Here is a 19,625-nt window from a genome sequence, read left to right as displayed (position 1 = left end):
CTGTGTGTGAAGCTGAGGCTGCTCTATAATTATAAAGACTTACCCCAAAAGATGTTTTTGTCAAACAAATAAGTAGTTTACTCCATTATTTTATACTATTTAATAAAAATATATATTTTGTAAAATACAGTTTTTAACTAGGTTATACTACATTTTCATTGCATGTTAAATATGCAGCCATGCAGCATGCAAAAAAAAAAAACAAACAAACAAAAACAGTTTCAGCTTTGAAACTCTACTTGCAGGGCTGCTTCTGCTATGCAGCACCACCTTTCACATGAAGTGTGAAAACTGCAACCTATTAATATTGATGCCAAAGAGAAAATGTGTCACTTGGACCCATCGGCATCATCTAATTATTAAAATATTCATCAGAGGACTCCAGGTAGCGAGGAACCCACCCACACCAGCTCTTGGCTTGACACTGGTTGACCCTCTTGATAAAAGCATAATAAGAACCTTGAATTTCAGCTACATGAGTCTTAGCTCATTTAGAGCACACAGGGTGCAAACTACGGGGGAGCTAGGCTCCCCTTAATAAGACATGGGCTCCCCTGAAGGGATTTGTGAAATTTTGGGGGGTCTCAAAAAATACTGACAATGTGTTATTTTGACGTGCAATTTCAGTTTTGTGTAATGTGATCATTGTGGATTATTATGTGTAAAATTGCAAAAATATCATTCATTCATACATGACGGCGATTTAAACCTAATTCACTTCAATAAAGATAACTATACATGCTATTCTTGTCATGAGCATCAAGGTGTGGGGGCGCTGCGGTGCAAATTCCACTCATGTTTAGTTCATGTTAACTCAAAGATTCGAAGAAAAAATATAAACGCTGGACTCTGTGGTCGATTCTGTGTTAAGGTAAGGCATGTTATTTGCAATTATGTGTTGTGGCTGGGTTGTTATAGGTCTGCGTGACTCTCAATGTCTTAGGCCTAACTGAGCCGAGGAATTATGGTATTCTTCTGTAGCCTGACGACGAGTAACTTTAACCATTGTTCATGTGAACTCAAAGACAGCCTGATGCTTTGTTTATAGACTATTTGTGGGTGGCTGTTTGTTGCTTCACCTATCAATTCGTGTCGATAAAGTATAATAGGGTAAATCCTGTATAGTGATTTATCCTATATAGTGCTTGCATAAAGATTGTTTGTACTTGTAGCTGTTATGTATCTTTGTAAGTCATTGTAAGCCCATTTTGAGGCATGCGCAAGCACACGAACCCCCCCGTTATAAAAAAAAACAAGTGGGCTCCCCCAAAGTCCACGGTATAGTTCGAACACTGAGAGCACACATCAAACATCTGGGAAATAGACCCGGCGAGTCTGTGTGTTTGCGTTCCCTCAGTTGTAAACAGCAATTCTGGACTAGATAAGGAGGCCGAAGGTAATGGAGGGAAAATCCTTTTAGAAATCGTCACGCTCTGTACAGCGTCTAGATTAGGATTTCGGCTTATAATCCTAATGAAAATCGGTGTTGTAAATGACTTTCTTAATCAGCTAATACTGTGGCCTGTGCCGGCTTCTTTAGTTTGCCCAATAGCTCATGTTATCTTGCACACCTAGTTTGTTTACAGCTTTCCAAATGTAATTGAGACCACACCAATTGGCTGGTAGGAACTGACTTGGCGTTGAAAGGCGAAATCCTCTCATGTTATGAACTGCCCCGCAAAACTGGGTTCAGATCTCTGCAGGAGTTTGATTTTTTCCAAACTTCGATCCTAACTTTCACAGGTTCGGAAAGCAACAGAAAGAATGACCTACTTTGGAAACTGCAGGCTGTTCTGCCCTGTATTAATGGCATGAATAAAAAAAAAAAGATTTAAAATGTCTTCCATTTTTTCTAACACGCCGCGAAGTACACGGAAGTACAGAGGTCAGACATTTGCTTGAGTCGGAGTCATTAGACTTGTTTTTCAGAGTGTGGCTTGATGCATTTGATCATCTTTTTTCAGTGTAAGTATTCAAGTACAGACAAAATGGCCTTGAAGTTTCTTTATTTTCCATGCACACAGAGGCAATCATTTTTAAATACATAAAAATTGATTACAAAACATTCTCTAATGAAGAACGTTCATAAGTTTGAGTTTTAATTCCTCAGAAAAGGCGAAAAACCAAAACACGAATATGTTCACTTTATTTAGGGACTCAAAATGCAGCCTGACCAGATCCCAGTGCATACAGTGACACAAAAAGTGTGTTTATCTCTTAATTGGTGGGATGAGAACCATCCGCTCCATTGTGCTGGCCTGTCTCTGCATTTCCACTCTCATACTTTGCCTCAATAGTTCCAGCTGCCACTGCAGTACAGCCTCCCTCTCCCTCAGCTCATCCAGAGCTGTCGATGCCTGGAGCTTCCCAGCTGTCACTTCCAGGCCAGGTTCTCTGGTGTGGAACCTGTGAGGTGGCTTTGTGGGCTGTGGATCCTGGAGACATGGCAAAAAGCCTCTTGATGTGATTGCGGAGGTGTCAGTACGACGGAGACCCTCTAAATAGCCTGAAACCTTCTTCTCTACCTTCATTCTCTGACTTTCAGAAAGCCGAGAAGCCCCTTGACGTCCCCCCTAATGAGAACGAAAGCTTGCTAAGACTAATGATTTCAACAGACTGGAATACTGATCAAACATCAAATGGATACTAATATCAAAAAGAAAGGTATTGCGGTAACCCAGATAATCAAGTACATGGGAGCAGATATGTCACTGTATAGCTCTTGCATCACTAGGAATGTGTTCAGAATTGACGTGAAGAAATTTCAGTCTGAGAATAAGACCTCAGCTATGGCAGGCGGTCATTTATCATAACAGGTTAGACCTGTGGTTGTACCACATCACAAAGACCACCTAATTATCCACCGCACCAACCACGTTACAATGTAGTGTAATTTATTCAGGTAATAAAAGAATGCAATGATGAGATGACCTAGTTTTTATAATTCTTTAAGCACTATCCTCCCTAATTACAGAGATATTAAAACATCTATTGAATCTGCTGGAGGAACCTTTGAACAGGTAATAAAACATGATGAGGAAAGTTCCACATGCACAGAACAAATTAGGAATTGGTGCCTATAGAAACCTAAAGAAAAGGAATACTAATAATGATGATTATTATTATTAATTTAATTATGGTCATTATGGTATTTAGATAATTGTTTTAAGACCTATTATTATTATTATTATTAATAATAAAAATAAGTTATTATTATTGTTATGAATATTATTATTATTGTTACTATTAATTATAAGTCATTAAACAATTATCTAAATACTACAATAATTATTAGTAATATGAGCATATAATTATTAATAATAATAAATCATTTATTTGTCACTGTTTCTTTTTTATGTACACATACTGCTGCTTTGCCAATATTCTATGTAAAATAAAAGTACTTCGAAAAATTCTAAACTGGAAGGTAACAGGAAATAAAGGATGATGTGATGAACATATCAATGTGGTGGGACTGAGTTTATATAAATCTTAAAACTTAAGACTGTCAACATCTCAAGCACCAAAACTGACAGCGTTTGAATTTGAAAACTTTATCAACTTCAGGCAGTGAAATCCTAACCTTATTATAAGTTGAAGCCTTCCCATCGGCACTTATGTGGGTGGATCTTACCTACTGGCTGGTCATTTACCTGTGAGGTGAGTGTGAGAGTGGACTGCTCTATTCTTCTGGCTCTCAGTTCTGTCTGCAGCCTTAGCAACATCTTGTCAAGTCGTCTGACTGCTCTCCTGGTCTCGTCTCCGTGGGGACACCTCACCGTGACAGCCCGCTCCCCTGGTGGCCAATCGGCAGGATCGACCTCGGACGCATCAGCGAGGGAGCTGTCGATCACGCTGTCCTGCACAGAGACAAAGGCATAAGTGCAACAGGTCAGGACCCCTTCTGAGAAAATTGAGATGTACTGTGCTCAACCCATGCCAGCGAGCTCTGCTAAAAGAATTATATAGTCTTTGGATTAATTTACTAAAGAGCTATCAGTTGACTTTGTTTTCTGCTAGTTCTCATTTACAATCAGAACATGCATACTGTGTAGTTTGTTTTTGTCAGGTTTCTCTTTAATGTGCAATCAATCATAATTTAACTCGATTTTTATTTTTTTTTCTGAGGAAAATGAGTGGTGCTTAGCTATGCGAAAAATGAAAAGGGTGTTTTCAGACCTACACTGTATGTTGTTTATTTTGTTCTGAAACACACTGAATTAAAGTGCAACAGTGCCCGGCCAGTTTCTCAGTATTTACCAGAAATCCCATAGGGATTAAAAAAACGTATTACATTATAACATTATAAGTCAAGAGCCAAACCAACCAGTTACAGGGTGAATCACAACATTACAAACATTGATTTAAAGAAAAAAAGTACTTGAAGAATCAAAAACACAATGCTGTGTAAATAAAGATACAATAAATCCCATGAAGTTCTATGAATGACAATCACATTAAAAACGACAGAAAAATAGAACTATTTATTTAAGTAGTTTATGTCGTATATACAAACAATCTATTTCAAGTTTATTGCAGAATGTGCATATGAATACAAATATTTAATTTGAGACTGGGGACACTGACTATGTTATGTAATTTGCAGTGCTTCATGAGAGTGGTTGGTCGCTGAAGAGGTTTACTAAAACTTTACAGTTATAGTTAAGGTTAAAATGTGTGAACAGGCCTTAAGGAGTTTAAAATAAACTAATAGCCCTACGTATGAGCAATAATAACAGCAAGTACCACTGATCGTTTTCTTGTTAAAACAGTTCAGCGACAAAATGTCCCGACACTTCAGAATAACTCAGTGAAAGTGTTTTGGGTAGATGATCCAGTTCGCTCAAAGTCAGACTTTGTGCAAGCACCTTCAAAGAAAATCAATTCTTTAAGAACCTGTGCTAATCAACAGCAGCTCAACCAATAGCTGAAGCTTAAGAGCTGCTTCCATCACCCTTGTGTGGACGGTGACAAAACAATCCTGCCCAAATAGCACTCCATCCACACAATATTTGGCTTTCATCAAGAGCTATAGATTTCCCGTTGTTGCAGTGGGCATGCTATTTGATTTCCATTCCCCTTCTTCCTGTTCTTTGGACCGGGGAACTTTTGTCTGCGTTTCAAAAGACTAGATTGAATTTCTCACTAAAAGGCTCTAAAAATTGAATTAACAGGGTTTAGAGTATTTCCACAACTCAATTTGATAGAGGATATTATAATTCATTGAAACCCCACACTGCGCTTTATTCTGATTGTGCATCTTATATCGACTTATATTGAGGCTCAACATAAAAGAACCATAGAAAAAGTAATCATTTCAATAGTATGATGTGCTGGAAGTGGGAAAACAAAAAGCCCTCCTCCATTTGTCCAACTCAAAGACACCCATGAGCTCACCACTCTTACTGAATAGCAGTTAAAACATCCCTTTTTACTTCAATATGCACACTGAGAGTGAAAAATGAAGCCCCTGCCAAGTGCTCAGGACCCTCTTCTGCTAGCAGGAGACTTCTTTATAACTTCATTTCAAATTGGAGAGGTGCCAGTTTGAGTGAGGGCTCTTGTCTGCCAGATTCAGAGTCCTGGAGTGCCAGTGCATCACTGTGAGTGACAACTCAAAGCTAGGCAAGGTTACTGCTTGCAGACCGGCAGTCTGGCTCTCAAACAACTGTAGGGTAATATACATATTAGATTTAGTGTCATTGGTAACTTTTCAGAGTAAATTAATTTGGTGGTGCTGAAAATCTCACACATCTGGCTTGCTGCGATAGACGGTGTTTTCGGTTATACTGGTGTTAAGCCGCGTCATTTGCCTACTGCGGCAATTTTGCCTAGTTCAGTTAGAGGACAGACACTTTTAAAAACTAAACACTCAATGCAGTGTGCCGAACCGTGCGCGAAGGTCAGTGCACTACGGAGCAGGAGTCAGATTTTACTTGTCACGTGAGGAGAGTGAGTCGAGCTGACTGACAAGAGTGAGGTGAGAAAGACATGACGATGGCAGAAGATTGTTTAGAAAGGAAACTCAAAGGCGCCTGTTTGGCAATATTTTAGATTTTGAGAAGCCTATTGACTGGAAGTTTTTTTTAAACATTCGTTTCTTATTTATTTGGTTCCACAGTGTTTGCTGATTTTCAGTTTTATATACCTATTTAAACTTTGTGTAGCCTAAGTAATTTGTTATTTTATTAGGCATATATGGTGTATTTTTATTTGTTTTGTTAATAAAAGTTCTGAGTTTGACGTTGTTGTTGCTTCAACTGAATTAACGCCGAATTGCCGCTAATTTGAAAGTGAAAGTAAAACGTGCACGGCGCTTTTTCAAGCTATTTGAAAGCCAAGAAATCTGAGGAAAAAAGGGAAAACTAACAATTACTTGACACCAAATTGCGGCAATTCAATTGCCGCTAATTTGAAAGTGAAAGGAAAATGCGCACCTTTACAAGCCTATTTTTATTTGTTTTGTTAATAAAAGTTCTGAGTTTGACGTTGTTGTTGCTTCAATTGAATTAACGCCGAATTGCCGCTAATTTGAAAGTGAAAGTAAAACGTGCACGGCGTTTTTTCAAGCTATTTGAAAGCCAAGAAATCTGAGGAAAAAAGGGAAAACTAACAATTACTTGACACCAAATTGCGGCAATTCAATTGCCGCTAATTTGAAAGTGAAAGGAAAATGCGCACCTTTACAAGCCATTTGAAAACGAAGAAAAGAGGGAAACTCAAACGAACTAACACCCCCACCCCAACGGTGATACCGGTATTACCGGTGTTGTCACACGTCGATTAACCGGTGGGAAAATTTCTTCACCGTCACAACCCTACTGTCTGGATGAACTGGCCTTGCATACATATCTGGGGCTGTACAGCGATGTGACAGCGTGAACAAACAGAATATTTGATAAAGGAGCGTGAGTTTGAATATCAAATTAATTCCTGCTTGGGACACAGCAGACATACCATCCAGCACCAGAATAAAGGTTTGTGGAGTTTCCAATCCAGATACGCCTCCAGAATTCCATTCAACGCTTGTATCCGCTCCAGCTCCTGAAATAAAATGTAACAAAAAAAATCCTGATTACACGCGAAGAAGCTCTGTTGTTTTAAAACAATAAACCCCCCCAGTGGCCCTGCAGTCCAAGTACAGTTTTGTGCACACTTGGCAGCCGCTTTGAACTGTTCTCAGGGGCAATTTTTCCCTGTAGGAGCTCAGCTAATACCTCACATCTCTGTGGTTAGACAGAAGCGCTCCAGGGACTAACTCTTCACAGCACCCCACACAGGCTGAAGGGCAATGGGGAGGGAGAGAGATCCCTGAGCTGCCCACCGTAACGTACACGGTTTGAGAAGAGAGATCTATTAGCCTGTGTCTGAACATATCGCACACTGTATACTTCACACACTCAGACCTGACAGACCAAGGTCTAGAATACCTGGAGAATGCTATTAGATAAGAAGCAGGATCCCCGATTGTATGTGATTTTAAATCTGCAATCTTCACTCATGGGTGCTTGGCTCTGCTGCCAGGTTGTTTAGAGCCAATTACCTGAGCCATACATGACATATGGCTAATTACTGTGAAGTGATAGAAAAAATGATGTCATGACAACACAGATTGGCTGATGATACCGTAAGAATGTGCACAGTGCTGAATTCATCACTAGCTACTATAATGAGCCCTACAAAAAGAACTGGACATTGGTTATACATCTAATATAATACAGTGAAGTCATTAAGTTACCAAATGATGTGTTAGTAGGCCAGTTTTGTGCCCGTTCCAAGTGTTACTATTTGTGAGTGTGGGAGTAAAATGGCAATAAACTTGAGCTTTAGTCATTTACACAAAACTAGTTTACAACCGTCCATTGCCATTAATCGAATGATTTATTTGTGTAGTCACTTTTTTAAATGCATTTAATTAAAATATTATTAATGAACATATAAATATAAACTTAGCATTTAACAATTTTAATTTATAAATACACTACGATTCAAAGGTTTGAGGTTAGTAAGACTGCATTTATTTAATCAGAAATACAGTAAAAACAATAATATTTTGAAATATTATTACATTTTGAAATACCTAGTTTCTAGTTTAACATTCTAAATATTAATAATTTTTTATATTTTAAAAACAGCCATCAACCCATCGACAGCGTACAGTGATTTGGTGCTCAAGAAAAAATATTAATTTATTATTAATATTAACATTATTAATGTTAAAAACATTAATGTTGAAACTTAATAAAAAAAATTAAGATTCTTAGATGAAAATAAATTAATTATAATTGTTATAAATGTACTGTCATTTTAGATCAATTTAATGCATCTTTACTGTATAAAAGTATTAACTGCTATATTTATTAAAAAATAAAATTACAGAAATTACTTTTGAACTGTAGTTTGTGGGTGTATGTACATAAATAACTTGGAAACATGCCATGATTGGGTTTGCTAGATTATAAGTAGGTTTGTCCTGTATTTTACTTCTTGCACTAAACATTTTGCCTGTACTAACTACAATGACTGTTCGAAATTAAAATGACTTTGATTAGGAAAAAAGGAATCCAAGCCACTTATGTCTCTTTTTCATTATCTTTCACTCACTCTCTCTATATACCACTCATTCTTTTGCACACTTTTGTTATACACTCTAAACAACCTACCTGACAAAAACAGCCCCTTCGTTAGATGTCAGGAGGGAGACTTTTTCTCAGAGATAAAATACTCTTACAAAGCCCCTAAAGAGCAAGGGAAAGAGGAAAGGAACAGGAGAGCGTGGGCCTTTTGACTTTAAAGATCAAGATCTGCACTCTTCAAACAAGCAGGATTTCCCACCTTGTCAATCTGTCACACCAAAGCATTGGGCGGCAGGTTCATAGAGGTGGATGCTTCATTACAACCTTCTCCAGAATAAGCCAGGGGATGAAAAACACATTGACAGCTGCATGCAATCATTCGGCGATTGAAATGAGCTTGTTACCTAGCTTACGGCAGTTATTATCGAGCGCTGATCACCATATGCTCTGATGACGGATAGAAGCACTTACCATACACCAAAGGAATACAAATGCGACAAGAAATCTCTGGAGAGAATCTAAATTAGTAAAGGTGTCACTTGTCATGTAATAACAATGATCAGGGGCTGAACTCATAGCGCTTGCCCAGTGTTTAATGCACAAATCCTGAGACCTACATGATCTCATGCCAATATTTCATTACAATGTTCCAGCATTTTCATGTCACCTTGTCAAGAGCAGTTGATGTCGTGTTGCTGTGATGGGAACCAGTGATGTGAGGCTGACAGACAGCAGAGGGGCTGATATTGGAGATAGCCTAGAGAAAGAGAACATGGGGTATTATTACATTTCTGCATTTACATCTAAATATGCTGTTTTCATCATTACTTTAGATTATACTTTTAGTGACTTGCCCTATGGGTGAATTTGGACCTCTCCTCTTGTGCTGAGAGTAAGCTCTTCCACTGAAGTCTCAGTTTCCCATATTGCCACTGCAGTGCCTGTAGTACCGGGTCCTTCTTCACTGAGGCATCCTCTCCTGGTCCATGTGCTGCTACGTCAGGCTGTCCAGGTATTAGACCTTGGGGGATCTTACATGTTCACAAAAATTGAAGAAGAAAAAAATTGCATTACAGTAGCTATCAAGCATCATTCTATTAATACTGTAACAACATCTAGAGGCAAAAAGTACAAATCCTACAAGTAAAGATAAAGAAATCCTTCAGTAGATTAAGGTTTTATGATTTAACCCTAGGGGAGGCATGAACCTCAAGCTGGTTCTAGGGGAGATTTTGATTTAGCTTTGTTAAACACAAAAAACAGGAATTGCTATTTAGGGCTTCTGCTTTAAACAAATAATAATGTTTTGATCTTTTTTTCTTTTTGTAATTAACAGCTTAACACATGATTAATTGAGCTTTTTAAGGAAAAAATATGTTAGTGCTGCATTTAGGTTGTTGGATGGTAATCATAGCAGTATATAAACTACCTTTCAAAAGTTTGGGGTCAGTAAGATTTTTTATTGTATTTAAAAGAAGTTTCTTATGTTCACCAAGGCTACATTTATTTGATCAACAATGCAGTAAAAACTTTTATTTTGTGAAATATTATCATTGAATTTTTGTTTTCTATTTTAATATGTAATTTATTCCTGAAATGGCCAAGCGGAATTTTTAGCAGCCATCAATCTTCAGTGTCACATGATCCTTCAGAAATTATTCTACATGCTGATTTGGTGTTTAAAGCTGCAGTCCATAAGTTTTGCCTCTTTGTCGCCACCTCTGTCCGTATATGGCCATCTGAATAAGTAAGTAACAAGTCTGCCACGTTTGTTCTGACCAACTGAGGAAAAAAGCATTACCATAAATCTCGCTACCAATGGTGATTAAATCCAAAGATCGGTTAGCTCATATCACATCAAACCGTTCAAATTATTATTATTGTTATACTTTATTCTCAAATGATTAATGTTAACAACCACAGCATTGGTGACTATGAGTATAGTGTGTATTAGCGTGTATATTTCAATTTCTGCACAGTCTAATCTAATTGTCATACTCTTCGAATTTAATATTAAGAAATTCTTTTAACCCAAAAAGCAAACTATGCTCCCTTCCAACTGGCTTTCTTTAAAATACAAATCTTTGTAATGCCAGGCTATCTGTAATCAGAAGCACATTTATAACTGGAATATAATTTAATTTCATTCACATGGGTTTCATAAACACAATCCTTTATGGATTACAATCCGCCATCAAAATTATACATTTAATTATTCTGGCTGTTGTGAGAAAAGGCTAACGATCCTCCACCTGCAGGATCCTCACATGCGATAGCCTAGTAGCCGGGACAACTTCTTTGTGTGTACAGGCGTGATGTAATGACGCAGTGCCATGCTCGAATTTCCCGCGAAAACCTACCCATAGCACTCAAATTAGAAAACATTATTATAAGCTAACCGTTGTGAATCGGGCTAAAGTAAGGCGATAGTTTTGAACACTGGCTGGTTATGTACTTGCTCAAATATTGATTTCGGATCATTTTTAAAAGGGTCATATGATGCTGCTAAAAATAACATTATTTTGTGTATTTAGTGTAATGAAATGTGTTTATGCGGTTTAAGGTTAAAAAAACACATTATTTTCCACATACTGTACATTATTGTTTCTCCTTTATGCCCCGCCTTTCTGAAACGTGTCAATCTTTACAAAGCTCATCGGTCTGAAAAGCGAGGTGTGCTCTGATTGGCCAGCTAACCAGTGCGTGGTGATTGGCCGAATACCTCAAACGAGTGACGGAAATGTTACGCCCCTTACCATACTGTGATGCCGTGTCCCGGTGCGACGAGACAAAACCAATAAAACCCATTATAAACGAGGCATTTGTTGCATCCAGTGGGGACATAATTACGGATTATAATGATTTTTACTGTCTTTTTACATGTTTTGTTGCATCACGCCGCGTAAACATAAAACCATGTCTGCATTTGTGATCGGAGAAATGACAAACAACAAGTGCTACTCTACACTGCCCAAAAAAATCAATCGTTTGAATTGTCAGTGGCAAATTCTTTAAATATAAAAACTTACTTACAGTGAGTCAGAACAGCCGGCATTGTAGTCTACTCTACCAGGATCAGGAAACAGTCCTCCATAAAATGCACTGGACACATCTGAATATTTGGGTTGAACTGTTCTGGAACAGGGTTGTAAATACAACAGCGTCACACACCGCGGCCTTGAGTGAGTGGAGGCCGGAGGCCTAGAGTGACCGGCGGACTAGAGCATGCGGAGGCCGGCTTGAGTGAGCAGAGGCGGGCAGGCTTGAGAATGGCGCGGTCGGCGGATTCAACAAAGGAGTGTCCGGCGGGCTTGCGGCAACCACATGTGATGACCCCGGGATGGACTCCGCTTCGTCCACGGTGAAAGCCGATTCGGCGATCCACAGCGCGAAGTTGATGTATTTCCTCAGCGACCAGCACGGATCAGCTCCAGGCATGACGAAGCGGATATCGTCCTCTTTTGGAAGACCAAACAAAGTAGTTTCGCTTTCACAACGAAACACAGCGCATTCACGACATGGCGGTGGCAACAACAATACTACAGCGAGAATAAAAGTTACGCCTTCTTTCTTTGTGTGAACATTTGGGCGGAGTTACGCAAATCTTCCCACATAGTGATGTAGATATGTGGGGGCGTGTTAGAACGAGTCGTTTTAGGTAGGCGTGGTTGGCTCTTAACTTTTATAAAGAATATCTCTTTGGATTTGAGACTTTAGTCTTTGCAACTTTACAGATCTTATTTATGCACCAAGAGCTTTCCAAAGAGAAAGGAAAATTTGAAATCGCATCATATGACCCCTTTACCCAAAAAAAGTTACAGACTGCAGCTTTAAGAAACATTGATGCATTTTGCGGGTTTCCTTGATGAATAGAAAGTTCAAAAGAGCATTTATTTGAAATAGAAATCTTCTGAAACATTAAAATGTCTTTGTCTCTTTTGACCAATTTAATACATCCTTGCTAAATGAAAGCATTAATTTTTTTTTAATGTACCAGCTCCAAACCTTTGAACAGTAGTCTGTGCACATACATAAATACATCAAACAGAAGTAGATTTATGCAGCACTCGTTTTGAGAACAATGCAACACTCAGACCTATTAAAAATTTTCAAATGTAGATATTAAATAACAGATTTTGTATTATTCTACCAACTTCAGTTTGCTTCTTTTTTGTTATAATGGGGTCAATAAGGTTTTTATTAACTCTAATGATACATATATTAGTATCATTAGTGTTAATAAAATCCTTAATAACACTAATGATACTAGTATATGCACTCCGTTGTTTCTTGTTTAATTACACACGTTCCGTCGAACTGTTGTATAAACGCAATATCAATCTCGTACTCGAGCGATACAGGCTCTGTATCAGTGGCTGTGATGGCCTCAAATATTTATACATACAATAAATGCCAGGGTGTTGCTGTGTCATTGCTATGGTGTTCTGGGTTGTTTATAGCATACTTGCTCCAAACAAAAGAGCCCACCTTGAAGTCTCTGATATTCTGGTTTCTAGATATGATATATGAATCCTTTAAAGTAAGCTAATGAGTATTTTTTCTCACTGTTTTATCAACAACCAGGTGCAAATTTCAAGTTAGAATGTTTAAAATCATAATAGCATATATTTCTCCTCAACACAAAGCATTTAGGGTATTACTCATGACTCATACAGAGTAGGATAAGTTGCACGCTGATCTACTGTATATAATTATAATTATTAATCCTAGGTTTGAGAAATAGTGATGCTTGTCTTAGCAAGCACCACTACTGAAACAGATGAAACAGCCTCCATTAGATTAAAGTTTAAGGATTTAACCAATTAGACTTTCAAAAAGAGCAAAACAGCGTTAAGATTGATCTTAAAAGCAAACAGGATTTTTTTTATTGTGTTTTGTTCATTATTGGTTTTTATTAGAAAGTCGATTAGATTAGTCAGCCAAGAGCAAATGGAACAACAAGTTAACTGTTTAGTATCTCAGTCATGCATAATGTTCTGCTGCTGATAGGATTTCAAAAACACATTTTTTTTTAAAATTAGGACTAGTAGAAATTCAATGTCCTTTCCATGAGCATCATTGTGCATAAAATGAAGTTATTCTGCTCTCTGCTGGCCTTACACAGAATAACACTTGACATTCTAGCTTGACTTCTTTTTACTTTACTTTTTACGGTCCTTTTAACATCAAGAGGAAAGCAATTGATAAAATGAGTAATCTGTCCCTTGATTGGATCACCAAAACCCAAGGTCTCACCAATGGTGCAGATGAGAGTGTGTCTAATTGATGAACCTTCTCAGCCAGCATGAAGTCCAGCAGATTCCCTGATGACAGCACCCAGCCGAACGCCAGGAGCAAATCTCGGCTCCCCACCTCTTCTATGTGTCTGGGGGGCCAGGGCCCCACCACCCACGGGGCCCCATAGCCACAGTAACACAGAGCACTCCTGACAAACAGCAGCTGAATATCTGCAAGCACAACACCGTGGGTCGTACAAACAATTATGTATCACACATGGACAGCAGTTATGGGCAATGATCAATTTACCATAGTCTTGGATTCTAGAGTCCCGGCACGCACAATCCAGAGCAAAAGCTCTCTGCAAAAGCCTGCTTAGCAAACTCCACATATCCACTGCCTGAAAGCAAAACATGTTTTGAGCACACTAAGCAGGGTTTATCTAGCTAATGATGACTCTTCTATCAAATTATCCTAAATCAAATTAAAGAGGGAGAAGTGCTACCATGAAAGTACTAAGGTGCCATTAACTTACCGCATCTTTTCTGTTGAATTTGGCTCTCCTGAATGCCTCAGCTGTTGGTATGGACTCGACGCTTAACACAGCCAGTAACTTACAGAGAGAAGTAATAACTTCTTTCACTTTAACATTCTTTTCGTGCGGCATTTTGCATGTAGTATGTTTACAACGTTGATGGTCGTCAGGCAACAGACACTTCCGAGTTGAGTGACATTTACGCCGTTTTGATTAGTTGTTGCTTTTGGCGCGCTACATGATTGACGTCAATCCTGACCAATAGAAATTGTAGACAGCCCACTTCGAGCCGTCATACTGCCTGAACTGGCTATTGGTATTACCATAGACTGGACTCATGATTTATTTTGTATATTTGATTTATCATCTATTTTGTACATTTAATTTAATTGATCATGTATGTCCATTTTATTTTCCGCTCCATGATGCTGTTGTTTTATATTAAATATAAAGAAATGAATTCTGAAATCTCTCCTTCTAAATTCCGCAGTTCCATTGGAAAATACACTAACATGTAAATACCGACCAAACGCCTTGTTGCATAGTCATACAAATGCAAAGAATAACAACATTTTCTCATATTTTGTTAATATGTAACGTTTATGATAACCAAGTAATGAAGTGAAAAAAAATCTAAGAAAACATTTTTTAAAGAACTTTACTGCCCCCTACTGTTCACGACTCAACGCTCACATTTCGGTAACACTTTACAATAAGGTTTCGTTTATTAACATAAGTTAGCATGAACTGACAATTAACCATTTGTTAATCTTAGTTCATTTTAATTTCAACATTCCATTAACATTAATCAATGCACTGTGAACTAAACCGAACATTTTTAACAAAGGTTGGGCACAATAAAGGCTGTACAAATATATTGGTCATTCTTAGTCCATGTTAATGCATTAACTAATGTTAACAAATGATACCTTATTGTAAAGTCTTACCAGAAATTCAAAGCAATGGTAATAATAACAGATGATAACAACATAACTTGAGCAGAGGACAAAATAGTTTATTTTTTCTTGTGAAACACAGTAAACAAAAAGATGTAGAGGGGTCAAAAACATGCTCAAAATCTTAACTATAAAATTGAAATCACACTTATAAATTTTTTAACAAGAAAGTCAGACAACGTTTTTATTACAATATTAGTTATGTTGTCTTTATTTGGCCACAGTACACTTATGTTACTCTATAGAGACATGCTACAAAGTGTTAAATTGCTCTCATTGTGCAACTTGCTTTAACCTTATAATAATATGTTAACAATACACTTAGTGATGGAACTGTATGACAACAGAATAACTGCAAATAGATTAGGAATTTGCTTATGTCCAAACAAATTTATTACAAAAAGTATGCTATTTAGAATTTGAATCTTGCGATTATTAATGAACTTCAAATACAGAGAATTTTTAAAGTAGCCTCCTAATAGAGACATAGCACCACCAAACAAAACAGTTAAAGCCTATGTCACACACTTGATCAATAATTCCAGTTTTGTAGTTGCTGTCACTGGCTTGCATTTACGGTTACAATCTAACAAGTTATTGAACTCCCTGAAAAGTTGTGTCATTAACTTTCATAACTTGTATTATGTCCTTCATGTGGTAACATGGAAATTAACTGGTTATTCAAGTCAAAGATCTTATTTCACTGAATCAAGTTGTTAAATTATGAATTATTATAGGTTTACATATTAATTCTTCAAAATAATTTAAGCATAAGTTAGATTCAATTTTTTTTTACAGTGTAAGTAATGAGTACCATCCAATCTGCCCTTCTGCACGACCCAAACATTATGATTGTATATTTCCGCTTGTGCTAAGGCTAACAAAACGCATCAAGTGTGTGCTTTTCAAATCTAAATAGTGTTAAAGCTCAAGAAAATGGATTTAGGTTTTTAGCTTATTCCATATAAATACACCTAAAAATGCAAATATTGCACAGACTTCTAATAGATAAAATGCTGGTGTTTAAACAATAAAAATGCACCAACTTTAGAATATTTAAAGGAATTGCATTAACTCTCCCCTTCACCTTCCTCCTCTTCTTGTTTGATAACGGGGTTTCCTAAAAACGAAAATTATGAGGAATCATCAAGGGTCATTTTTGCAACCATGGTCTGTATGAACAGGGCTCTACAGTGCGACTGAAAACTACTGCGTGCGACTATGAAAACATATTTAGGAGCACCAGTGCGACTGACCCGATCATCATCATACTTGTGATTGTGATCGCTGAGGGGAGCTTCAAAGCTTTGTACGTGTGTTTGCAGCGTTGAGTAATGTATCACAGACATATCTCATGAATCCTTTCATAAGCAAAGTGTAGACGGTGTAAATATGCGCAGTGTAGAGAGCTTCGTTGATTATAAATGTGAGCTCGCGATGAGCTAAGATGAGTGACAGCGTTTAATGATTTTTAAGGGAGTTTGCAAATGTGATAGTGATTTAATACAACAGTTCAATAGACAAGAAGTTAATATTAAGTGACTTACATTGTCTGATTTTGCTCTATTTCGTCGTCGAAAATAGTTTCAAACAGTCACAGCTCAGCCGCTGCGCGTCTCCATTCAAACACAGCGGTGTTTCGTTTATGAATGAACTGCGCTTTTAAACGAATCTAGTGAGTCAGTGATTCATGATTCCCCATTCATAAATACTGTCACTTGCTTCATTCCTGAACGATTCAGCAGTTCGAATGAATCAATTGAATGAATGATTCAGTGAACAAATCAGTGACTTGTCGCCACCTGCTGGCGGATTTAGTTTCATTTTTAAAGTATCTTTTCAGTTCTTTAAATCATTTAATATTTCTATATTCAACATTTTTTAAAACATTAATCATTCAATTTATTAATAAACATGAATGTATGGATTTAATTGCACTCATGCCACCTCTGATCTTCATTAAATGTCTGAAAATACACCTACAAGCCACTTTTGTGCTACCTCTGTACAAATTAATTTTAATACTGATTTCATTTGATTAGTAACTTATTCTTATTATATGGTTTTATCTAGAATTTTTAAAAAGCTTATAAAATATATATATTTTTTTAATTGGACAAAAGATTACATACTTTTAATAAAGATAGAAAAAATCCATTACAAAGGTAATTCTACTGTAAATCACTTTAAGGAGTCAAATATCACCTCGTAATGGGAAGGCTATTTTTTTATCAAATTTTTGACTGTGCTCCTAAATTTTTTAAGTTAGGAGCACAAGCACTCCTAAAAAGAAAAATAAGCGTAGAGCCCTGATGAAGGTTTTTTTTTTTTTTTTACATGTTTAACTAATTGTTTAATTATTGGGCAAATAGGCTGCTTACCATCTAGCTTTTTAAGCTTGGGAAGCCTCTTAGTAGCCTCCTCTATCCAGTTGCCATCTGCAGAATACTTCTCTTCTAATGGATTCCCCACAAAGACGAGGTCTACCAGTGATGGAAGATCTGCCAGCTTCTGAAACTCCCCTAAAGGAACAAACAGCCTCATAAAATGCTCATCATTGACATACCTTGGCTAAGCTGCTATTGGACTCTCAGTAATCTATCTTCCATGCTCACCCCACTCCTTGACCAAGTTGTTAGACATGTACAAGACTTTGAGTTTCTTCATGACATGAATTCCCTTCAGTTTTTCTATGAGGTTATAAGAGATCCACAGCTCCTCCAGAGTATCACCTACTGCCTCCTGTCGGGGACAGAAGAGGACGAGTTACAGAGAAGAGGAGTCCACTTCTTAACCTTATCCTTAATGTTCTGTTACTTTACTTACAAGTCCATTAAGGTTTTTGATGTTATTCCGCCCCAAGGACAATATCTTAAGGTTCTCTAGGAGAAAAATGTAAATAATCTGCTCAGTAATCATGACAAATGCACTTGACGGGTATGTATGCATTTGAGGGGTGTACTTACTTAGACCATTCAAGTTGGCAATTTTTTCAATACAGTTTGTAGACAAGGATAATCTCCTAGGCAGAACAGAACATACAATGAAGATATATTAGAGAGTTATTATATCTGACACACATTGATGCTGGTTTATAAGAAAATGTATGTGTATTTGTATATTTAGACTCACTCGCAGTTGACAAGATTTGAGAGAGAAGCATCCATTTTTTCAATGGGAGGGATCTGACCATAAAGCTTCACTGCTGTGGCCTCGCTCGCTTTTTCACCTGATTTCTCCTCCTTCAAACAACCAAGTGAAATCAATTAAGATAATTTGACTGACACAGAGCAGCGCTTACATGTTTACTGTGAATATTTAATGGGATAAAACTTGGAAAAGCTCATCTACAAACTAAATTAGCAAAAAATGTTTTACCCATTTCACCAGGGCCTCTTTAATAGTTGTTGCTTTTGCCTGAAAACACACATAATAAACTCATGATGACTCACAGCAAGGTAAGATTATGTTTGTTGCAAAAAATATATAGTTAAAGAGCCTAATAAATTATAATAAAATGTTTTTTCTCTGTATCTCTACGAATATGCTACTGTGTGTTATTAAAATCCAGCTCACTAAAAATACAGATGTTAAGCTGGCTATACTCTCCACATTATGGAGATAATATAAACCAAAACCTCTGCACATTTAAAACCTAACCTGCTAATAAGCTAGCAAGGTGGCTAACGTAAATGTTTATCTGCCTGACTCAAGCGATGAACACTGATGCAGCTTGTTTTTCCAGCCAGCGTGATGTTGTCGTTTTATTATAAAAACAAACTCTTTATTTCCTAATTTAGAACAATGCATTTTGCCCTCAGTGACAGCACATAATAATGTGTATTAAAAGCAGAAACAGGATGGGAACTCACCATGTTGTTCTTCACGGTTGCTATGGAACTGCCCCGACGCAGAGCGCGTGCGCGAAGTGATGCTTCCGACTAGCACGAGCCGCGTATCCGCGTGACGCGTGATTTTTTTCCCCAAACCAGTTGGGCGCAAACCACGCCCCCTACGCGAATTCATTGGTCAACCCTGTTACGTAAGATGTTAGGACAAGGTCGTTGATGGATCCGTCGCTGACAAACGGTAAACAGTTCTTTTCAATAACATTTTATTATTAGAAGTATTTGTAGGTCTCAATGTGAGTTTTTAAAATTATCATTATAGTTTTCATTTTAACTTTGATCTTTATCTTATTCATTTCGTTCGCTCTCAGGAGAGTACGCATGTTTAGGCTGTGGAGAAGACCAAGCCGTAACGTTACATCTGAAGGTAAAAATTTGAATTAAGTTAGAATTTTTTTATTTTATATATATA

At 37.3% G+C, this 19,625-nt stretch overlaps 2 protein-coding genes across 4 annotated transcripts; both read right to left on the bottom strand.

The window, feature by feature from the left end:
* Window positions 1–1,995: 1,995 nt before the first annotated feature.
* LOC107594770 (uncharacterized protein C14orf80 homolog) lies at window positions 1,996–14,549 on the bottom strand. 3 transcript variants are annotated; one of them, XM_016284938.1, is made up of 8 exons: window positions 14,350–14,549; window positions 14,124–14,214; window positions 13,833–14,044; window positions 9,431–9,607; window positions 9,244–9,333; window positions 6,958–7,044; window positions 3,654–3,860; window positions 1,996–2,573 (listed from the first exon to the last, which is right to left on the bottom strand). In XM_016284938.1, exons 1-8 carry the CDS (start codon window positions 14,479–14,481, stop codon window positions 2,211–2,213), a joined length of 1,359 nt encoding a protein of 452 aa, XP_016140424.1. In that variant the 5' UTR covers window positions 14,482–14,549; the 3' UTR covers window positions 1,996–2,210. The 3 variants fall into 3 exon arrangements, with proteins under 3 accessions (XP_016140424.1, XP_016140427.1, XP_016140425.1); XM_016284941.1 differs by having other exon boundaries at window positions 1,996–2,435; XM_016284939.1 differs by having other exon boundaries at window positions 13,869–14,044.
* An 801-nt stretch (window positions 14,550–15,350) lies between these two features.
* dnal1 (dynein, axonemal, light chain 1) lies at window positions 15,351–19,241 on the bottom strand. Its single transcript, XM_016284942.1, has 8 exons — window positions 19,178–19,241; window positions 18,684–18,722; window positions 18,438–18,547; window positions 18,272–18,327; window positions 18,132–18,187; window positions 17,921–18,047; window positions 17,687–17,827; window positions 15,351–16,425 (listed from the first exon to the last, which is right to left on the bottom strand). The coding sequence occupies exons 1-8, from the start codon at window positions 19,178–19,180 to the stop codon at window positions 16,376–16,378; spliced, it is 582 nt and encodes a 193-aa protein (XP_016140428.1). The 5' UTR covers window positions 19,181–19,241; the 3' UTR covers window positions 15,351–16,375.
* Window positions 19,242–19,625: the final 384 nt, after the last annotated feature.

The sequence above is a fragment of the Sinocyclocheilus grahami genome, unplaced genomic scaffold (genome assembly GCF_001515645.1).
Source record: "Sinocyclocheilus grahami isolate Dianchi unplaced genomic scaffold, SAMN03320097.WGS_v1.1 scaffold191.1, whole genome shotgun sequence".
Classification (NCBI taxonomy): Eukaryota; Metazoa; Chordata; class Actinopteri; order Cypriniformes; family Cyprinidae; genus Sinocyclocheilus; species Sinocyclocheilus grahami.
Note: the sequence above shows the minus strand (reverse complement) of the source record. Positions and strands in the feature narration are given on the sequence as shown.

What these genes read in the sequence shown, in the direction of transcription:
- LOC107594770 (XM_016284938.1), bottom strand. Translation starts at nt 14,481, where the DNA reads ATGCCGCACGAAAAGAATGTTAAAGTGAAAGAAGTTATTACTTCTCTC. An exon ending in AATTCAACAGAAAAGATGCG is followed by an intron (nt 14,215 to 14,349) that starts GTAAGTTAATGG and finishes TTTTGCTTTCAG; the next exon opens with GCAGTGGATATGTGGAGTTT. An exon ending in GGTCCAAATTCACCCATAGG is followed by an intron (nt 9,334 to 9,430) that starts GCAAGTCACTAA and finishes CTCTTTCTCTAG; the next exon opens with GCTATCTCCAATATCAGCCC.
- dnal1 (XM_016284942.1), bottom strand. An exon ending in AAGAGGCCCTGGTGAAATGG is followed by an intron (nt 18,548 to 18,683) that starts GTAAAACATTTT and finishes GGTTGTTTGAAG; the next exon opens with GAGGAGAAATCAGGTGAAAA. An exon ending in TCAAATCTTGTCAACTGCGA is followed by an intron (nt 18,328 to 18,437) that starts GTGAGTCTAAAT and finishes TGTTCTGCCTAG; the next exon opens with GAGATTATCCTTGTCTACAA.